Genomic DNA, 19,959 nt, shown 5'->3' with positions numbered 1-19,959 from the left:
TGTGCACAAACCATTTAAAAGGCCAGGAGTGCGTGTATACACACACACACACACACACACACACACACACACACACGTATGTATCTGTGTGTTTAAAGTTTTGAGAAAGAGGTAGACAGTACCAGAAGTGTTTTGTTACTCATTACTTGATAGTGTGCCACACATTATTATGCATGTTAGGCAAAGAAACATTTAAAACAAGTAAGCTATCTGCATTCTAGGGCTAATTGTAAAAAGTAAAGCAAAGCCAAGTATCAGTGACTCAGTCCTGTAATCCTAGCTAGTTAAGAGGCTAAGATTGGAGGTTTTCAGTTCAAAGGCAAAACCAGAAGTGGAACTGTGGTTCAAGTGATAGAGCACTAGCCTTGAGCAAAAAAGCTCAAGGACAGCATGCAGTCTGAGTTCAAGCCCCAAGACGGGCGGACGGGCACGTGTGCGTGCACATGCACACACACACACACACACACACACACACACACACACACAGGTACAGGTTAGGGAAGATAAAAGGAATGGGAGTTGCTAAGAATACCACCCCTGCACCTTGAATATTGAAATGTAATATATAAGTGAACAGGTTTATGGTGGGCTACTTTCCCTATTATATTCCCCAGAAAGCTAATATGGTAAACTGGGAGACAGTAAATGGTATACTTAACTTTATGGTCACTATAAATTATAATCCCCCTAGCCCTTCTCACTATGAACCTTAGCAACTTAGTGACTCTCAAGTCCCCTACTCAACACAAAAGCTAAAAACTGAATAATATCTCTTTCACACTTAATTATCCACAGAATTATCTACAGAATAGTACTTATAAATGACCTTGAGAGCAAATTTTAGGCTGACAGGTTGTATGACCTTCACTAAGTTGCCAACACAGGAGAAAAGGGCCTGGAGAAACTCTTCTTCAATAGCCACATAACAAAAGGAGTAAATCGTGATCTGTAATACAAGATAAAGGAAAATGCAGAAATCATAGCTAACACCCAAAATTTACAGTTCTATCACAAATTAGTCTTCTGAAATGCCGAGAGCTAAAATTTAAAGTAGCACAGACTGTCTTACCAAAGACTTCCATACTAATTGTTCCCATTTTTCATACTGTGTCAGGGTGCTCAGACTAAAAGACATGCATTTACCATACTTTTAGCTGGTATGGGGGGAGGGAAGCTCATAGTGAATGTTTATTACATCAATCTTCATTCAGAGCTGGGCACTGGTGGCTCATGCCTGTAATCCTAGCTACTCAGGAAGCTGAGGATCTTAGTTCAAAGCCATCCCAGGCAGGAACGTCTGTTGAGACTCTTCATCTCTAATTAACTACCAGAAAACTAGAAATGATACTGTGGTGCAGCACCCAGGCCCTGAGTTAAGCCCCAGGACCAGAACAAACAAACAAAAAAATTCAGACACCAAACAGATAGTAATGAAATCCCAGGAAAACTTTCCCAACTGTTAATTCTTTTTTCTATAAAGCTTTCCTTTCAATTTTGGAACTGTATTTACTCAGTTATCTAGTAAAAGCAGCTAGAAATTCTTTTTTCAAACACCCTGAAGAAAAACAAAAAGACTGCCAAATGAACTTTTCACTGTTGCTAATGCTGATTTCTTCCTTTTATTGGCCTTTGCTTTTCCTCTACTTGATGTTTAGTTGCCAGTGAATATAGCCAACTCACAATATTGTTAAATCTTAATTATAAGACAGAATATTGCATTTCCATATTCTGGGATGGTTTTGTTTTCATATGACACTCATGGACCATCTCCTGATATGTGTGTAGCTAATGCAAACCAATTTTATTAGTCAAAGATGAAACAAAAATCCCTAATTTTACACATATAGATACATGTACACATTAATATTCATGCAACACATCTTTTCTGGAGGCAAAAGTACACTTTGTGAAATGAGGTAGTGTTAGAGTGGAGGGTTAAGATTGAAAAGGGTATCGGGCCTAAAAACTTGCATATCAGATTATCAGATATGTAATCTCAGATGATTTAACAATCCCCTCTAATTGGAAAGGTTGGACTATAACAATGTTTTTAAGTTTCCACTAGTTCTAAAGATGCTGGCTCTAATTCTTTATTGAAATACTAATTAGGGGATTATTTAAAAATGGCTAAATCACAAAAATTTGTCAGTGTTAAGTTACTATAGTTCTATTACTAAGCTTCTACCATCTTTTGAAACTATTAGTGCACAGAATAGTTTATAACCTCTCATTTTCTTTGCAGATTCTAGCTGAAAGGGCAAATTAATTGCACAACTGTCCTAACAGTGTACACAGAAAGCAGTCATGCAACATTAGGCACTTTTAATATACTGCATTTTGTCTCTTTTTAAAGCCCATGGCACAAACCTATCATTTAATCATTTAAAAGTGGCTCCTGAACTGCAGACCAAGAAGACATTCAATGGAAAACATCTGAGACATTGAAATTGATTCTTGGGCTAGGATCTGCCATTTAACATACATCCAGGTGATCCTATGACTAATTTTAGAAATATTACCTAATGGAAATATATTAACTAAAACTGTTTTAAGAAACTACTAAAACATGGGTTCACTATGCCTGAATATTAAATTTAGGGGTAGATTAAATTTAGTAAGCACCAACAGATACTTTAAACTTTGTTAAGTATATTCTTTAAAAATGTACTCAATCTTTATACTAAATGCACGAATAAAGTAAAGCAATTCATTTTGGTCCTTTCTGGGGTCAGGTCAAGATGGCTTTTATGTTTCTGAAGCAATTCACAAAGCCAAGATGGAGGTTTCAGAGGAAGGCACAAAGGCAGCTGCAGCCACAGGTATGTTGAGAAAGGAGTAAAACCTGTTCACGCTTGCTTTCTACTTTAAACTTTTCTAGGTCAATATTCCCAATTGTGTACTTCCTTTCCATTTAAAATCTTATGCCCAAATATATTTTTTAATGGTAACATCTTTTTCTCAACTGATGGAAGAGATGCCCATTTAAGAACCTGTACCATCATCTCATATATAAGGAAGAGGCATTCTGAGAATTTCCTTCAGTAAGGAATTTACTCCATGGGGTATCTTGATAAGACAGAGATGTGGCTAAATAGAATCTCTTTTTAATTTCCCATCCACATCCCCATGTCTTTAAGAGATGTCTTTAAGATGCTGTATTATCTTCAAATGCATAGAAAATGCAATGCAGTTTTTCTTTTATCTTTCCTGCAGCTCTGTTGTTACTGAAAAGGTCTCGGATTCCTGTTTTTAAAGCAGATCGGCCATTCATCTTTTTCCTGAGAGAACCTAACACAGGTATCACAATATTTTTTGAGAGCACTAATTAAATATTTTATCAGCAACATTCTAGCAACAGGGTTTATTTGTCCACTACTGCCTAAAAACAAGCATTTCTTCTGTTCCTATGGCATTACAGAGGCGTCCCAAATGCTTGTATTTTGCAGAGAAAGAGGTTATATCATAAGCGTAAAGAAAAATTTATTATCTCCCATGGTTTTTGCATTCTAATTCTCCTAGCTTACTTGCAGTTAATACAGAATTTTAAACATTTAGTAGGTTTTTACTAAGGGAACAAAAAGAAATCCTGCAACACGCCCCTAATTGTCCTCTTATTTTATAAAACAAGTCTGTTTCTTCAGGTTACCAGGGTGTATCAGAGATGTCCCCGACTAATTCTCAATGACTCTAGTATTCTAGTGAATACATCTGAGATTTCTATACTGTTCTGCTCTCTTTCTGAAAAGAAAGTATTTGCCCTAGTATTATTATACAAGCGCATCTCAATTCAAAGCAAAGCTGCACTAGACACATCAGAAGGACAAGCAACTGTTCTTTAAGTTACAGCAATAGTGAGAAAAATCTTTTAAGTTAGTTCTCTTAATGCTCCTCCTGCCCTCTGACAATCACCAGCCTAGTAAAGAAGAGATTCTCAGAAAAGAGTTGTTGGCAAGTCTAACCAGTGTATAAAAAGTAAAAAGGTGAAACAAGACTAATAAAATCAAGCAAAAGTGGATCTACTTTAACTAAACATCAGGCATTACTTTTATTTGTGGAGAGAAAAAAATGTCAAAAGTGAAAATTATGCATAGCTTTACACAAATTATTAAGGAAATACTGTCAACATCATTCTATCTGAGAATCATTTGCATACTGATATAACTTGTGCTAGAAACCAAAGAAACATTTTTTGTGACCAAAAGGATGAAGGTAATCATTTACTTGAAAATATTCAATTTGGAAATTATTTGGGGGAAACAAGTCCACCAACCGAATGCACCGACTTAGTATTTCACCATGATCATCCCAACCCCACAGTGATTCTGGAAATGTCATTTAGAATAAGCAGCAAAGAGATTCTTAGAAGAGATAGTGGTCAAAAATGTTAAGAAAAAAAAAAAAAGGAACTTCTGCTTCTTCAAGAAACCAAGAGAGAATTAAATTGAACAAAAGATCACTACCAAAAAGCTGAGATCCAATAAATGTGGATGAAAGTTAAAGGAAAAAGATGTTATTTTTGGAACTCAACATTAAATTGTTGAATTAGGAAAGGACACATCACTATTTCTATTTCAATGACATGTTTTTCTAACTGCCTTCAGTGATCAGAATGAATATATATATGGTTAATCCAAAATCAGATCCATAATCTACCACAAGTCTAGGTATAGTCCTTATGAATTTACTTAACACTCTTCTTGGGAGAAGGTCCCCATACTACCCAAGGATAAGTAGCTACTCTTTTGGTGATGTTACCAAAAAGACTGAACATGAGTGTCCAGGCAAATCTGCTAAAAGCAACAAAGGCATCAATCAATGGACAAATGCCAATTACCTTGGGAAACAATAAGAAAAACTATCTAAAGAGCTTAAGATTAACCTTTCAGAGAATATAATTTATCCAGACTAAAGTCATTTAGTAACCTAAATGGCCTGAAAGACAAGTTAATCCTCCTCCCCACCCAGACATATTTTGCTGATAATTCTATAGCAATTATTTCACTAATTTAACTAACACTAAACACAAGTGTTGTTTTTTTTAATGCAAACAGCCTGAGAGAGATAGTATATTAAGTTTTAGTACTGATGTATTTCAAAACTGTGAATAGGATTTAGGATGAGTGTATAAAGAATATCAGGGCAGAGACATAAAGGACAGAAAGAGGAGACAGAATAGACTGCTACCTCCCAAATTTTTCTATTCTTTTTAGTACAACTTTTTAGTACATTCAGAAAAATGTACTAAAAATCAAGCAGCTAAAGCATTACCAGCATTTGATGGACATGTTATATGAAAATAAGAAATTTCTTATAAGGAAAGCTGACAATTAGAAAAGACTCAACCTTCTTCCTAGATATTCTTAAGTATAAACTTCTGTCACAATGACTTCTAATGCCTCTGATTAATTTCAGAATCTAGAAACATAGTTTTAGATCAGACAGTACATTCTGGTTTTGTGTAATTTGTGTAATTTGGCAGTTATTTCAGTAATTCTATTTATCGAATTATATCATCCTTTACTTGAAAATATTTTGTAGAGATTAAAAAAAAGTTTTGAAGAATAGCATATGAAAATATACTTAATGTTTGTTTGTTTTTTTCTTGACAGGGTTTATCTTCAGTATTGGGTGTGTTTCAAATCCCCTTGACTAAAGATGTTGAGAATGTTCCCCACTTTTATGTATGCTTTCCTTCATAAAAAGTTAGAACTTTATTTGCAATAGGCTTGAAATCTTAAAATGTTTCTGAATCAGTACAAAAAGATAAGGGCATGTAATTTTCAAATATTATGAACATAAAAATAGTTTGATTTTATTATAATTTTATAAGTTTGCTTTCCCTCTCTTATTCCAAATCTAAACATTTTAACCATCTCTTCTACTTGTTACCCCCCCCCCCAACCACTAAAAGGCACAGCAGTGATCTATGAATGGTGAATGAGTCAGGCCATAGGATTGAAACCTCAATAAGGATACATAAGGTCATGTAGGATTCAGGGTGAAGAATGAATAATGTCAGTTTTCCTTTTGTTACTTGGAGAAGGAAAAAATGAGCAGAGTCATCTTAAATCTATTACCTTTCTATTTAGCTGGTAAATAAAATTTAGGGTGTAAATGTGAAACTACAGTGCAGAAGAGATCTCCAAACTCCTAATGTTGTGACTTTTGTAAACACGGCATGGTATTAAACTGAAACAGGCTAGACATTTCAAGGTATATAATGTACCTCAAACTTACCACTCCCTCACTAGCAGCTGAACTGAATGACACCTACAATCCTAGTGAGAAAGGAAAAGGGGTAGAAAGGAGGCAAGGAAATCAGGAAGCTGAACTTCTGCTTTTTAAGAAAGTTTAAAGTGTCTGCCTATAATGCAAATTTCCCATTTGGAGTATGTTGACGTGGCCAACAGAAAATTATAAACATATTAGTAAAAGACAATGCAGAGTAATCACAGTTAGGTTTAACAAATATATGAATTTCAAGTGATGTGTTTTCCAACACTAGAAAGCAAGAGCTTTAAAATTCCATTGTCTTAGGATGTTTTTTAAGTGATTATTTTAAATGTGATTATTTCCTAAACCACACAAGAGTAAAATAGAGCATTTATTGATGGAATAACAAAAGTGCTTTTCTTAAATATTCTTCAAAATACATCTGTACAACTTACAATAATATATCCAAAATAACTGTATATACAAAACATTGCCTAGATTTAATGTATGTGCTTTTTTTTCCCCAAAAATTACAAAGTAACTTCTTTTTAATTTTTTTTTTTTTTGGCAAAGTTCAACCTTAACAGAGGTGACAATTTTAAAGGTTGGTTTAAGAAAATAGAACCTGAGGGAAATTGACACGCAAGAGTCAATGACAAGCAAGAGATTTAAAGGAGTATTTTTAGTTTGTTAAATAAAAATGTTTTTTTTTTTTTAGTGATACTTTTCACATTACAAAAATAAACCAAAATGAATAAAAGGTCACTGTAAAATGATGGAAAAAGGATCTGTCAACTTGTTTTAGTATTTCAAATAGCCAACAATGCATGTCAAAAAATGAATTGCAAGGTCACAATAGTCTTGTATTTACTTTGTATTTGGAGAGGATAGTAAAATAAGTGGCCACATTCTATCTTCTTTTAATTGCTATTAATATGGTTGATCTGATTGGCTCTTCGATGAATTTCATCCAAGAAGTTCTCCAGTTGTTCTATTAGCATTCGTTTTTTGAACCTGTATGAAAAATAATTAACAGCACTCTCAATTACTTTGCAATGGCTAGCATATACTAGGTACAAAATGTTTACTACAGAGAGAAACCACATTGGAAAAGTTTCTTCAAATTGAGATGGAAATAGAAAATGCTGTATTAGGAAAACTGACACCTGAACACACTATTGGGTTTTTCCCTAAAACAAATAATCTAGAAACAAGGGGGAAAGGGGTTCTCTCCTTCAACTAGAAAGAAAAAACTAATTTATACAAAGATTCCAAATCTGTAGTGTAATTAGGGCTACCGAAGAGGTTACTATAGAATTTTCTTGTGGTCTTAAATTTGAACAAAATGAACATTGAACAAATTATGATTAATTCCCACAAAAATAAGGGGGAAAATGAAAATTGGGTAGTAGTACTGAATAATCATGGTGTTCTGCTACTAAAATTTTAAAGTAGCAAATCAAGAAAAGTTAAATATATATATTTATGTTTATATACTATAGTATGTACCAATTAGCTAAAGTTTGAGTGGCAAGTCTTTAAAATTTTCAGAAATAAATATAGACAGGCTAAAATTGCAATCATCTACATAAATATAATATCACTGATGCTTTTTAAAATATTCCCAAATACTGGACACTTTATTCCCATTTCTTTCCTACTTGTAAAATAATACAGATAGACACCACATTACACGACTTTCCAAAAGATGACATGAGTAAACAGGTACTAGGAACACAGCTAAATCCAGGATGTGCCAAGTTTGGTGATTAATTCCAGGCCAAGGCAAGAGCATCCTAGGTTTGAGGCCAGTCTGGGATACAAAGTATATCCTGCCTCAAAAACAATCATCTCCAGGCCAAAAACAATAATCCTAGCCATGTAGGAGGTTCGTATCTAAGGACTGTGTTTTAAAGCCAGCTAGAAAAGACAAATTCTAGAGACCCATCTTCAATCAATAGCAAAAGGCTAGAATTAAGGGCATTACTCAAGTAGTACCATACCAACTGTGAGCAAAAAAAATGAGAGCATTAAGTCTTGAGTTCAAGCCTTAGTACAGTCAATAAATAAACAAATTGAGGATGACATCTGAAAACAGAATAGTGTTAACACAAATATAAGAATAAGTAGCCGGGTGCCAGTGGCTCATGCCTGTAATCCTAGCTACTCAGGAGGCTGAGATCTGAGAATCACGGTTCAAAGCCAGCCCAGGTAGGAAAGTCTGTGAGACTCTTATCTCCAATAAACCATTAGAAGTGGCACTGTGGCTCAAGCGATAGAGCCCTTGCCTTGAGCTGAAGAGCACCAGGACAGCGCCCAAGCCCAGAGTTCAAGCCCCACAACCAACAACAACAAAAAAAGTATACTCAAAATTACATAAAAAGTAGTGGCCGCCTTTTTCTACCTCGAAAAGAAACTGTTCTATACAAAACCTTTATATATACACGACAAAACAGACAGGGGATTAATTAAGGGGTGAGGATATCTACAATTGAAAAATCATATAAAATAAACCCTATTTTCTCACAAACTGAAAGAAAAAGTTGCAAACACTTTTGAGCTTGTTTAACTATACTTCTTAAATAACTGTACTTCATAGCTACATTTATCATCTTGCCCCTACACATCCCTTGTATTAAAGTACATAATCATGGGCTACTAAAACAATCCGCTTGATTACAGTGTTCCCATGTAAAAATGATTTCAAAACTGTTAATGTTAATATAGGAAGGCAAAAAAGAGACAAACACTAAAGAAAAAGATAAAGAAGAATTTTCAACCTATGTAATACTTTTCAAAGGTAAAGTTTTGTAATTCTTGGAGAATTTCTTTGTAGCTATTATTTTAAGTGAACTTCATTCAATAAACTAAACAAAAAGCACATGATATATAACTTAGTATGTCATATGCATACATAATCAAGTACACAGATCTGTTAAAATACTATATAAACTGAAAACTCATCATTTTCATGTTTCCTTACCTTGATGCTTCTTTAATAACATTTTGTAAAAATATGAGTCTTGTTTGTAAACTGCCTTGTACATGCTTCAGTAAAGTGAAGATTCTTTCATATTCTTAAAAGAAGAAAAAAAATTAAGTGGCCTTTATCTGTATTTTTGCCAGTAGTTTTCTCCTGCCATTTTTCTTACATTAAGATATACCTAAACCAAAATATTCTGTGAAAATTTACCACTCTTTAAGGATTTTATAATACATTCTAATGTATATATATGTGAAAGTATGTGTCAGAAATTATTAACAAGCCAGGTGCCAGTGGCTCACACCTACAATCCTAGCTACTCAGGAGGCTGAGATCTCCAGCTCAGGCAAGAAAGTCTGAGAGATTCCTATCTCCAATTAACCATCAGAAAACTGGAAGTGGTACTGTGGCTCAAAGTGGTAGAGACTAGCCTTGACCAAAAGAACTCAGGGACAGTGCCCAGGCCCTGAGTTCAAGCCCTATAACTACAAAAAAGAAAGAACAAACACTGCTGTTCAGCAAAAGTTGCCATTAAAGTAAGAGGTAGGTACACACATGTCAGTCTGGGGCTTGAACTCAGGGCCTGGGTACTGTCTTTTTACCTTTTTTGCTTTAGACTGGTATTCTACCATTTGAGCCACAGCTCTACTTCAGAGTTTTTAGTCCCTAATTGGAAACAGAGTCTTGGACTTTCCTGCCAGAGCTGGCTCCTGAGTAGCTAGGATTTCTTTAGTTTTTTTTACCTAAACACATCACTGACTGCAACTACAATTAAAATCTTAAACATAATGGTAGGCACTCTATAATGAGAACTTGATAACATGCAGTTTTTTAATATCACTACATTATTTTGAGTTAGCTGTTATAATAAAATTTCAGCTGCTAATTATAAGTGTTAACTCCGGGTCTATGTTATGGTAGTTATTCTTTAACAATGTAGTCTTCTTTGCTCTCTTGATGACTACATTTAATACCCTTGGTGATAGTGTTTGTCAGATAAAGAATCAAATCTTGCATAACTCAGATATTGTTCAAGATTGATCTAGAATCAGATTTTCATTTTTAGGAATTAAACCTGAGGGCTGGGAAGGTGGCTCAGTGGTAGAGCACTTGCCTTGCATGCATGAGGCCCTGGGTTCGATTCCTCAGCACCACATAAGCAAAGAAAAAAGCCGGAAAGTGGCACTGTGGCTCAAGTGGTAGAGTGCTAGCCTTGAGCTGAAGAGCTGAGGGCCCAGGCCCAGAGTTCAGGCCCCACGACCGGACCCCAAAAAAAGGAATTAAACCTGAGATTTGTCTCTAGTCATACATACTTCTTCCTGGCTTTCGGATCTCTTTCATTATTTGTGCTTTCAGTTCAGTATTGACTTCTTCATGGCTCCTGCAATGCATCAATTTTTTCCCTTTGTTGAGTGAAGATGCTGGTATATTCTCTTCAGCACATTGTTCTTTATTTCTTTGCTCCTCATGATTTTCTAAAAATCCACCAACAGTGAGGTCATTAGTTCCTAAATGGTCATGACCAAGTGCTTCTGTATGATTGGTTGGTCGTTCCAGTAGACTGGCTGGAGAAGATGGTGAAAATTCAGTATCCATAGCATTTGGTATAATGTCTGAAGAAAGCTGGTCTACAACATGATTTTCAACCACATCGTCTATTGTTGAATCATTAGTGGTTTCTGAAATTAAAACCAAAGTTAGAGGGAAAATTAGGATTCAATGTCAAAGTACGCAAAAGCTACAAAGAAACTAGAGCAAACCACAATTGATTTCCTTGAGTAATACATATTAAGGAATAATATGATATAGTTCTCAAGCTTTACCAAAGATAATAATAGAAAAAAATTGAAAAACCAATTTGGGCCAACTTTTAGTTTGCTGCTTTATTCTCTAATAGAATAAAAGAACTTTAATAATATTGTGAAATATATATGATCAAAATCATCAATGAAGAATGCCATAGTTCATTCCAACTTATCTCTAACCTTATACATCTATCATTTAGAGGCAAAAGTAAACAATGAGTAGTTAATTATGTTCCAAGTCCTATAGGAAACATTACCAAACAGGTAGTATTTCACAGTATGTTCTGTCTATAACCATCCATCTAGTCTTCATGAATTGAACAGTCCAAGACAATCTGGTCCCCACTTTAACTCAGTTAAGACCACTAGACCCAGAGGCTTGACACTAAAGGAGATTGTAAGAATTGTTCTCTATATAAAGTAGCTAAATTCTAGTTACTCACCACTTCCAGAACAGCAGCTGAACCTATCTCCTCGGCTTCATATGTAAATGCCTCATTTTCCCATGCTTCCTTCTACACTCTTCCCCTGATCTTCTGACTCTTGTTGAAATTCTATTCCACAATTTGTATAAGCCTCAATGGAAATTCAGTTCTCCTACCTACAATGTAACACTGTTCTCTTCAGACCTGGATTAGGGATGGCTTCTCTCACATATTTTCCATGGACTGAAAAATCAGGACATGCAGTCACTGATTCTTCCCCGAGCAGTGTAATTTCTCCTATGTAACTCTTGTAAAACTCTTACTCTTTTGAGGCTCAGTGTCACTAACTTTTGTTCTCTCTGATTACTACCTTAATATTGAAGGGCACATGCCTGAAGTCTCTCACGTCTGATACCTTTTTCAAAGCCTATCTTCAAATCCCTCCCATTATCAATCTAAGTCCTTACTACTCAAAGTGTAGTCTGTGGTTAAGCTTCTCAGAAATGCTCATCTTGAGCTTTACCCTAGACTGATAGTGTAGAGCTCTCTCTAATGTACCTATCTCTCATGTACATTAAAATTCAAGAAATGCTGTGATAACCAATGTTAAGCAGATTACCAACCTATCAAGAACCTGGCCTTGCCAGTTACTAAATTTTTTTTATATTTTTGGTCAGTCATGGGGCTTGAACTCAGGACCTGGGCACTATCTCTGAGTTCTTCTGCTCAAGGCTAATGCTCTACCACTTTGAACCAAAGCTCCACTTCTGGTTTTAGTTGAAGATAAAAGAGTTTCATGGACTTTCCTGGCCTGGCTGGTTTCAATCTTCAATCCTTAGATCTCAGCCTCCTGAATAGCTAGGATTATAGACGTGAGCAACCAGTGCCCTGCAGTTCCTAAATTCTACTGGTAACATCATACCAGTATTTAAACACTGTTAAGTCTCTTTGATTTTAAAAACAAAGTAAAGTCACTACTTTTAATCTCATGAACTCTTCTAGCTACCATTTGCTTTTCCCTCCTGTGTTTTCCAGCTAAACTTAAACTGGCTGGCTGTTCATACTCAACATCTCTCTTTATTATGGTTTCCCTCCCCTTTATTCCAGAGAATTGTTCTTGCTAAGACAAAGGCAAAAGGAACTTCCAAATACTCTTGAATGGTCTGTTTTCCTACATATTTGAGATCATTTATCATTCAGTTCTCTCTTCCTTTACCTTCTATCACATTAGATTCTTCCCTACTTTCTCCTACCTCAGATACTGCCTCCCACACCTATCTCTACACCAATTCCCTTCTCCTGTACCCCAAAATGTCAAAATGTTAATCTCTACTTGACTAACTAGTATGCAATTCTAAATAAAGCCACATTTCATATTTACTTCAAGCCCATCTAGTGTCTCTCAAGACAGCTTAGTGACAGTCTTATTAGGACAGTCACTTTAGTCCTTACAAAATGCACATTTAGATCAGGTCACCACTTCTTGTAAACTACTCAATGGATTCTCATCACCCCAAGTAAAGTGGAATTCTTTTGTTGTTGTTGTTGCTGACATTTTTGGGTATGTTTTTTATTGTGAAAATGCTGTACAGAGGGGTTACAGTTACATGAGCAAGGTAATGAGTACATTTCCTATTGAGCATTGTTGTCTCCTCCTTGGTTTCTCACTACCATCCCTTCCCTCCCACCTCCATAACTACCCTGCCCCTGCCAAACTTGTAAAATTCGTTTTCAACATAGTATTTTGTACATTTCATTGTTACTTACAATGGATCAACCTGTATCCTTATTTAAGCATTTTGTTTTTTCCCTTCCCCTTCCCGAATAAGAGAAGTATATATACAAGATGCAGGGCACTGACATCAAATACAGTGAAAACAAAGGTTATACCCAGGGGGAGGAACATACAAAGAAACAAACAAACAAAAAAATCACATGGTACAATATAAATATGTTAGAAACAATAGCAAGAAAGAAAAAAAAGGTATTTGTGTCCCTATCTTGGGGTTCATTTCCCTTAACATCATCTTAATATGGTCATATAAACATAGCTTTTGACCTTTTCTGCTTGTCCTACACAAGTATTAGTTATTACAAATAAGGGAAGCCATGGGACCTAAGTTTCTTTGGGCCTGGCTTACTTCACTTAATATAATTTTTTCTAAGTCTTTCCATTTCCTAACAAATGGGGCAATCCCACTCTTTCTTATGTAGGCATAGAATTCCATTGTATGTTTGTATGTACACACACACACACACACACATAGAATTCCATTATATGTTTGTATGTACACACACACACACACACACACACACACACACACACACACACACACACTTTCTTGATCCATTCATCTACTTAGGAGCATCTGGGTTGGTTTTATATCTTAAGTGGAGATTCTTTGCAATAGTTTACAAAGCATTCCAGAACTTGGCTTCCAATTAGTTTCCAGTTCTCACCTTACCTTATGCCCAACATTCTTATTATATCGGAGTCTTTCCCTTAATGCCCTTCTTTATACATACTTTTCTTCAGAAAGTGCTCTACCATAGGGGCAAATTCAACAGTTTACTTATCTAGCTTCCATTTATCCTTCGACATAATTTCCTAAGGAAAAGTGCCTTAACCTCATAAACTAATTTAAATCCTCAAACCTAATGCTTGAACATACTCAGCTTTCTTTTATAACATTCATTATACTTCTAATTATCTATTAAGTGATCCTTTTTTTTGCTCATTTTAATTGAGGGCTAACATCACTTATTGTCTTATTTACTGCTATTCCTTCATGTCCCCAAAAAATACATGCTATTGATAATTACCTTCAAAATTTCACTGAAATTGAAACCCATCTTTCTGCTGGGCGTGATAATACCCCTTTCAAAATCTGTGTGTATGTGTTGGGGGCAGGGATTCATGGGGCTTGAACTCTGGGCCTGAGCGTTGTCCCTCAGCTCTTCAGCTCAAGGCAAGTGCACTCCACTGGACAGCACCACTTCTGGTTTCCTGGTGGTTAACTGTAGATTAAGAATCTCACGGATGGGGATGGGAAGGTGGCTCAGTGGTAGAGCGCTTGCCTTGCATGCCTGAGGCCCTGGGTTCGATTCCTCAGCACCACATAAGCAAAAAGAAAAAAGCCGGAGTGGCGCTGTGGCTCAAGTGGTAGAGCACTAGCCTTGAGCTGAAGGGCTGAGGGACAGCGCCCAGGCCCAGAGTTTAGGCCCCATGTCCGGAACCCCCCCCCCCGAAAAAAAAAAAAGTCTCACAGAGTTTTCTGCCTAGGCTGGCTTTGAACTGTGATTCTCAGATCTCAGGCTCCTGAGTAGCTAGGATTATAGGTGTGAGCCACCGGTGCCTGGCTCAAAATCATTTTTTAAAAAAATTCCTTGAGATCCGCTAATACCATTTTAGAATATAACAGCTAAGAAAATATTGAGCTATAAGAAATGTTCAACCAAAAAACCTTCAATGGCTGGGAAAGTGGCTCGGTGGTAGAGTGCTTGCCTTGCATGCATGAGGCCCTGAGTTCAATTCCCCAGCACCACATACACAGAAAAAGCTGGAAGAGGGCACTGTAGCTCAAGTGGCAGACCACTAGACTTGAGCTGAAGAGCTCAGAGACAGTGCCCTGGCCCAAAGTTCAAGCTCCACAACCAATAAAAAGACATTAAAAATTATTATATACAAATTTATACTGAGAAAGTATTTTCTCTATATATTAGAGTCTACTGGACCGTATTTTTCTATAACCTATTATAAAAATCTTTTCCCTCAGGAGAACTAAAAAACAACAAATAACATTAAAAAAATTATAATTTCTACCTTTATGAAGAGGAAGTGGTTTAATAAGATCTGGCTGTGCTTGAGTCATCGGTGTGGGTGGTCCTTTTCCTCCAATGTGATTGTTCACCACAGGGTTCTGCTGTCTGCCTCTTAGTAGTGGAGACATACAGCGACGTCTTTTAGGGATCCCTTGCATATTTGGTTCTCCAGGTCGCTTATGTTTATTTTGGGGTCCAGCCACAAACTCATCTGCTTCATCTATCATCATACCCTATAATAAAAGCATATAATTTTATTGGATTTACATACATTAAAAATGTTTAATGTCATTTATTTTAACTGATAAAAACAATAATTGTATATACTTAAAGAGTACAATATGACACCTGGATCTACACATACAGTTTTGGTCCAGTTAATTAACATATTCGTCACTTCACCAACTTATAATTTTTTGTGGAGATATTATAAACTTGCTCTTTTTGCAATTTTGAAATAGATACTACATTAACTATGATCACAAGGTAGTGATCAATGCAATAGCTCACTATAAATTACTCCTCCAGGCTAAGACTTGGCACGCTTTGCTCAATATCCAACCTTCCTCATTCTTCTCTTCCATAGGTTCTGGTAACTACCTGTTTACTCTGTACCAAAAAAAAAAAACGAATACTTTTCTTGATTTATATATAATTTGAAGCAACTACATTCTAGCCATGTTGGCACTTTACAGTCTTACCAGGAAAATAGTTTCAGCTTACTTTATCCAAATTATAAGCCCTTAAAAATTGACAGTGCTCACTAAAAAGACAAACAAATTAAATAAGACACTCCAAAATTACCTTTTTATCCAGCTTAAAAGGGTTGCCAAATGTATGCAACCTTCGAGGCTGATCAGGATCAAGTTCTCTTAGTGGAGAAGGTACTTGCTTGAGGTATTCCTGGTAATTCCCCATTTGTGCTATAGGAACACTGTGTACTTGATCTTTTCAAAGAGAATATACCAATGGCGAAAGTTAGCCTCTTTAAAATTACCTCCATCTAGTTATCAAATGGATCAATACTACTTAGTATTATTCTAATCTAGACAGTCTTCCCTTCCTACATATTCTAAATTAGTTTAGTGCCAATTATAAATAGTATGGCAAAGCCTTTGAGATTTTAAAATAAAATTGAAAATACTGATTTTATCTTTGAAACAAAACAAAAATATTATAGTTAATCTTGGTGCATACAGTAGACAATTATGTGTAACTTTATCTTTCTATCCTATTCTAAGTAAAAAAGCAATTTAATTATGATATAATTTGTAGCATTATAGTATACTAGAAAAAGCACACAGATATAAACCTATAGTTAGAATGGTTACATCAGAAAGCAAGGTTAAATTCTCATCTGACTTCATTTGCATTAGATGCTATAAATATTCCAAGGAATTACTCAGGAACATACTGTGCAATAACCACTCAATTAAACTATCAGATACTAATACATCATTAAAAATTAATAAGTATGTAAGTATCCTGAAGATATGAGGAAAGCTAAAATGGAAACAAAAGTGTAATAACAGCTGTTAACTTTGGGGAATAAAATCTGGGCAACAGTAACAGTAGGAAGGAAGGTAGAAAATCAGATGACTCATCCCTGATCTCATTTGTTTAAATATATGATCAGAAGGTAATACTTTAAAATTTGTATTACCATATTATGCTTTTTTCAATTAATAGTTATTTAAAAATTACCAAATATTAAAATAATAATCTAACCTTCATCCTGTCCTTTAAGAAATTTGCGGGTACTCTTCAAAAGATTAGATCTCATTCTTGTTAAGTGATCCAGAAGATTTCGCCTTGGTATGTCATAAGCATTTCTAAATGTTTGAGGCTTCAAATCCTATTGACAAACATTAAGGGACAAAATTTATTTTTTTAAACAAAGTTAAAGAGATTGAAATCTCTGAAACCCAGTAGCACAGTTCTGTTTTAATACCAAAAGATAGAAATTTGGTAGTCAGCACAACAAAATTACCTCAAATTCACTGATGATTTTTATTAAAATAAATTCATTTAAGTAAAATAGTTCACTACTTTTAAAAACACATGTTTTCTTTAAAGCTGCTTTATAATTTATATACCATAAAATCACCTTTGCAATTTTATGAGTCAGTAAATAAAATTTACAGTTTTGAAATCATTACTAAGTGTCTAAGAACATTCTTACTATCTCAGAAAATTCCTTGTACTCATTTATAATCAATCCTTATTTTTATCCTCAGGCAGCCAATGTTTTACCTTTTCTTCTATAATTCAGTTCATAAACAGAAATTTGAAATAACTAATTTTTGTACATGGTTTCCTGTAATTAGTATGACGCTCTTGGATGTTTCACTAATCTATTTCCTTTTAGTCTACCAGCAGTGTATCATTTGATAGATATTCCACATAATTTTTCTTTACTTACTATTTGAATGTTAGATCATATCACTTTTCTTACTTGTTGATTTGGGGCTATTATAGAGCTATTGATTATATATGAAACATGATTTTAATTCTAAAATTCTGTGATTCAATGCCAGTAGTATGATCACTTTTCTACAGATATAGACAAGTTTGGATAAACTAAATGATAGTTAACAGTAAACCTAATTGATTATTACCTTATTTAGTAGAGCAACCTGGAACCCAGTGTATTCCTTCATATTAAGATCTAGCAATCTGTGAGGGATATCATCTGAAATTCCCTGAAGCAGTTGTTGAAAATCTTTCCTATATGCCATTGATAAACCATGTGATCGGCTTCGCACTTTAATTCCAGTTTCCTGTACTACCTTTTTGCCTACAGATCCAATGACGCGATCAGATTCTATTTTGGCCTAAAGTAAAAACAAATAAAAGTTGTCTTGATACAATCTAAATTTTCAAGTCAGATACTAATAGTTATAGTCTTCTATGAATTAAACATATATTGATTTATTAAAGTCAGAATTAAAATCTCAATCAAGAAACTTTTCCGTCAAGTACTGGACACTAAGTTCAAATAATACAGTCTAACATTTTAAACTACTGTAAGTCTAAACAAACACACATTAGGTTTATTTTTACTCATCAATAACCATTATACTCAAATCATGAAGGGTAAATGGTACATAAATGAAAGTATAGTCCCAATTCAGGTGAAAATTAGTTAAAAACAAAAAAAAATTCATCAATATTTACTTGAAGACATTATGTAGCTATTATACATTGGCAAGTATGAAAAAAGTGATGCAGCTTTTTACTAGAAAAATAATCAGCCAGATGTATTAGAGAAGAATAGAGAGACTAAAGGGAGAGAGAAAGAACCATCAAGAACTAGCTTAGTCTATTAACTACTTTAACTAAAACCATTCATATATACTTAATTACTCATTCCTGATTTTGCCATTACCTGCTGACTCAATTTTTTGAGGTATGAAATGACACTGTAACTGAGACCATACTCCATACTGTCTGCTATTAAGTTAGGAGCACCCATCATTCTAACAGCTTTCTTCAAGGGCTATGAGGAAGGAAAAAAGAAGAAAGAAAATCATGTTCAAATATAAGCTTGCTAAAAAATTATGGTTCTATTTATACACTGTTTAAACCCTTCCCTCAAATTCTCTCCTTTTCCTCAAAGGATATAATATAATCACAGTTCACTTCAGTAAAATGTTTGGTATATAATAAATTTAAGTAGCTAAAAAGGAGTAGAGGCAATAATAATAATAATAATAATCCCCAAAGTAAGAAGGGTAGTTTTGAACTGCTAAGTATAATGGAAGATACTCATTTGGAAGAAATAAACAGCAGCAAGCTGGGAATGTGGCTTACTGGTAGAGTGCTTGCCTAGCATGCATAAAGCCCCAGGTTCGATTCCTAAGTACCACATATACAGAAAAAGCCAGAAGTAGCACTGTGGCTCAAATGGTAGAGTACTAACCTTAAGTACAGAGAGGCTCAGAAAAGAGCCCCAGGCCCTGAGTTCAAGCCCCAGGACTGAACCCCCCCCCCCAGAAAAAGAGAGAGAGAGCAGCCACATTTTAGAAGATGATCTGATAAAACCTAGAAGTACAAAGGAAACTTAAGAAAAATAGATTTCTCTCTTGGGTTAACTGGCTTAATCAGTCACTAGTTTTATATAGGTTATATATTTTCTTCGAGCCTCTGTTTCTCACTTGTAAAAACAGTACTAACAGTATCTAACCTTTATAAAGTACTGCCATGGGATTGTAGGAACTAATATATAAAAGCACTTGCACACAGTAAGCAACTGAAGGGTAATCATTACTACATGATCATTAGGTGAACTGAAAAACCAAATAAGCTCTGAATCAAAAATAAGCAGGAGGGAGAAAGTCCAGTATTTATAGTGGATTTAGTATAATGAAAAAAACTAAAAGTTTTTGGTACAATAAAAAGTATCAACAGGAGAAGTGTCTAACATATGAGAATTATAATCACTAACAAAAACTGTGTTAAGCACAGGCGCTACTGTGGAATCAAATCCCAGCTGTCATATTTAACATCTAGGCTGCTCTGGATCAGTTCTAGAGGATGCTATAAAATGTAAATAAACCAATACATGTACTGATTCTTACTCAAAATGTTTTTTTTTTTGGGTTTTCCACTTCACATTTTTAAACAGAGCTTGACATTCAACACTAATTATATATTTTAACCATAAGATGCTATAATTTCTAAAACATAAGCAATAAATATTCTAATGGCA

At 34.9% G+C, this 19,959-nt stretch overlaps 2 protein-coding genes across 4 annotated transcripts in view; one reads left to right on the top strand and one right to left on the bottom strand.

Annotated features, from left to right (window-relative positions):
- The window catches only part of Serpine3 (serpin peptidase inhibitor, clade E (nexin, plasminogen activator inhibitor type 1), member 3), a 31,507-nt gene extending 25,854 nt beyond the window's left edge, over nucleotides 1-5,653 (top strand). The window contains exons 6-8 of the mRNA XM_013034844.1: nucleotides 2,733-2,819; nucleotides 3,214-3,297; nucleotides 5,610-5,653. Coding sequence (XP_012890298.1) covers nucleotides 2,733-2,819; nucleotides 3,214-3,297; nucleotides 5,610-5,653 — 215 coding nt within the window. The remainder of the gene's footprint in view (nucleotides 1-2,732; nucleotides 2,820-3,213; nucleotides 3,298-5,609) is intronic.
- Nucleotides 4,021-19,959, bottom strand: part of Ints6 (integrator complex subunit 6) — a 92,800-nt gene continuing 76,861 nt past the window's right edge. For all 3 annotated transcript variants that reach the window (XM_013034840.1, XM_013034842.1, XM_013034843.1), the window contains 8 exons: nucleotides 18,637-18,747; nucleotides 17,867-18,082; nucleotides 16,977-17,103; nucleotides 16,053-16,195; nucleotides 15,250-15,481; nucleotides 10,510-10,875; nucleotides 9,197-9,290; nucleotides 4,021-7,227 (listed from right to left, as the gene is read on the bottom strand). In XM_013034840.1, coding sequence (XP_012890294.1) covers nucleotides 7,134-7,227; nucleotides 9,197-9,290; nucleotides 10,510-10,875; nucleotides 15,250-15,481; nucleotides 16,053-16,195; nucleotides 16,977-17,103; nucleotides 17,867-18,082; nucleotides 18,637-18,747 — 1,383 coding nt within the window. In that variant the 3' untranslated portion in view covers nucleotides 4,021-7,133. The remainder of the gene's footprint in view (nucleotides 7,228-9,196; nucleotides 9,291-10,509; nucleotides 10,876-15,249; nucleotides 15,482-16,052; nucleotides 16,196-16,976; nucleotides 17,104-17,866; nucleotides 18,083-18,636; nucleotides 18,748-19,959) is intronic.

The sequence above is a fragment of the Dipodomys ordii genome, unplaced genomic scaffold (genome assembly GCF_000151885.1).
Source record: "Dipodomys ordii isolate 6190 unplaced genomic scaffold, Dord_2.0 Scaffold197, whole genome shotgun sequence".
NCBI lineage: Eukaryota > Metazoa > Chordata > Mammalia > Rodentia > Heteromyidae > Dipodomys > Dipodomys ordii.
The sequence above is the reverse complement of the archived record's forward strand: the minus strand, read 5'-3'. Positions and strand labels throughout refer to the sequence as shown.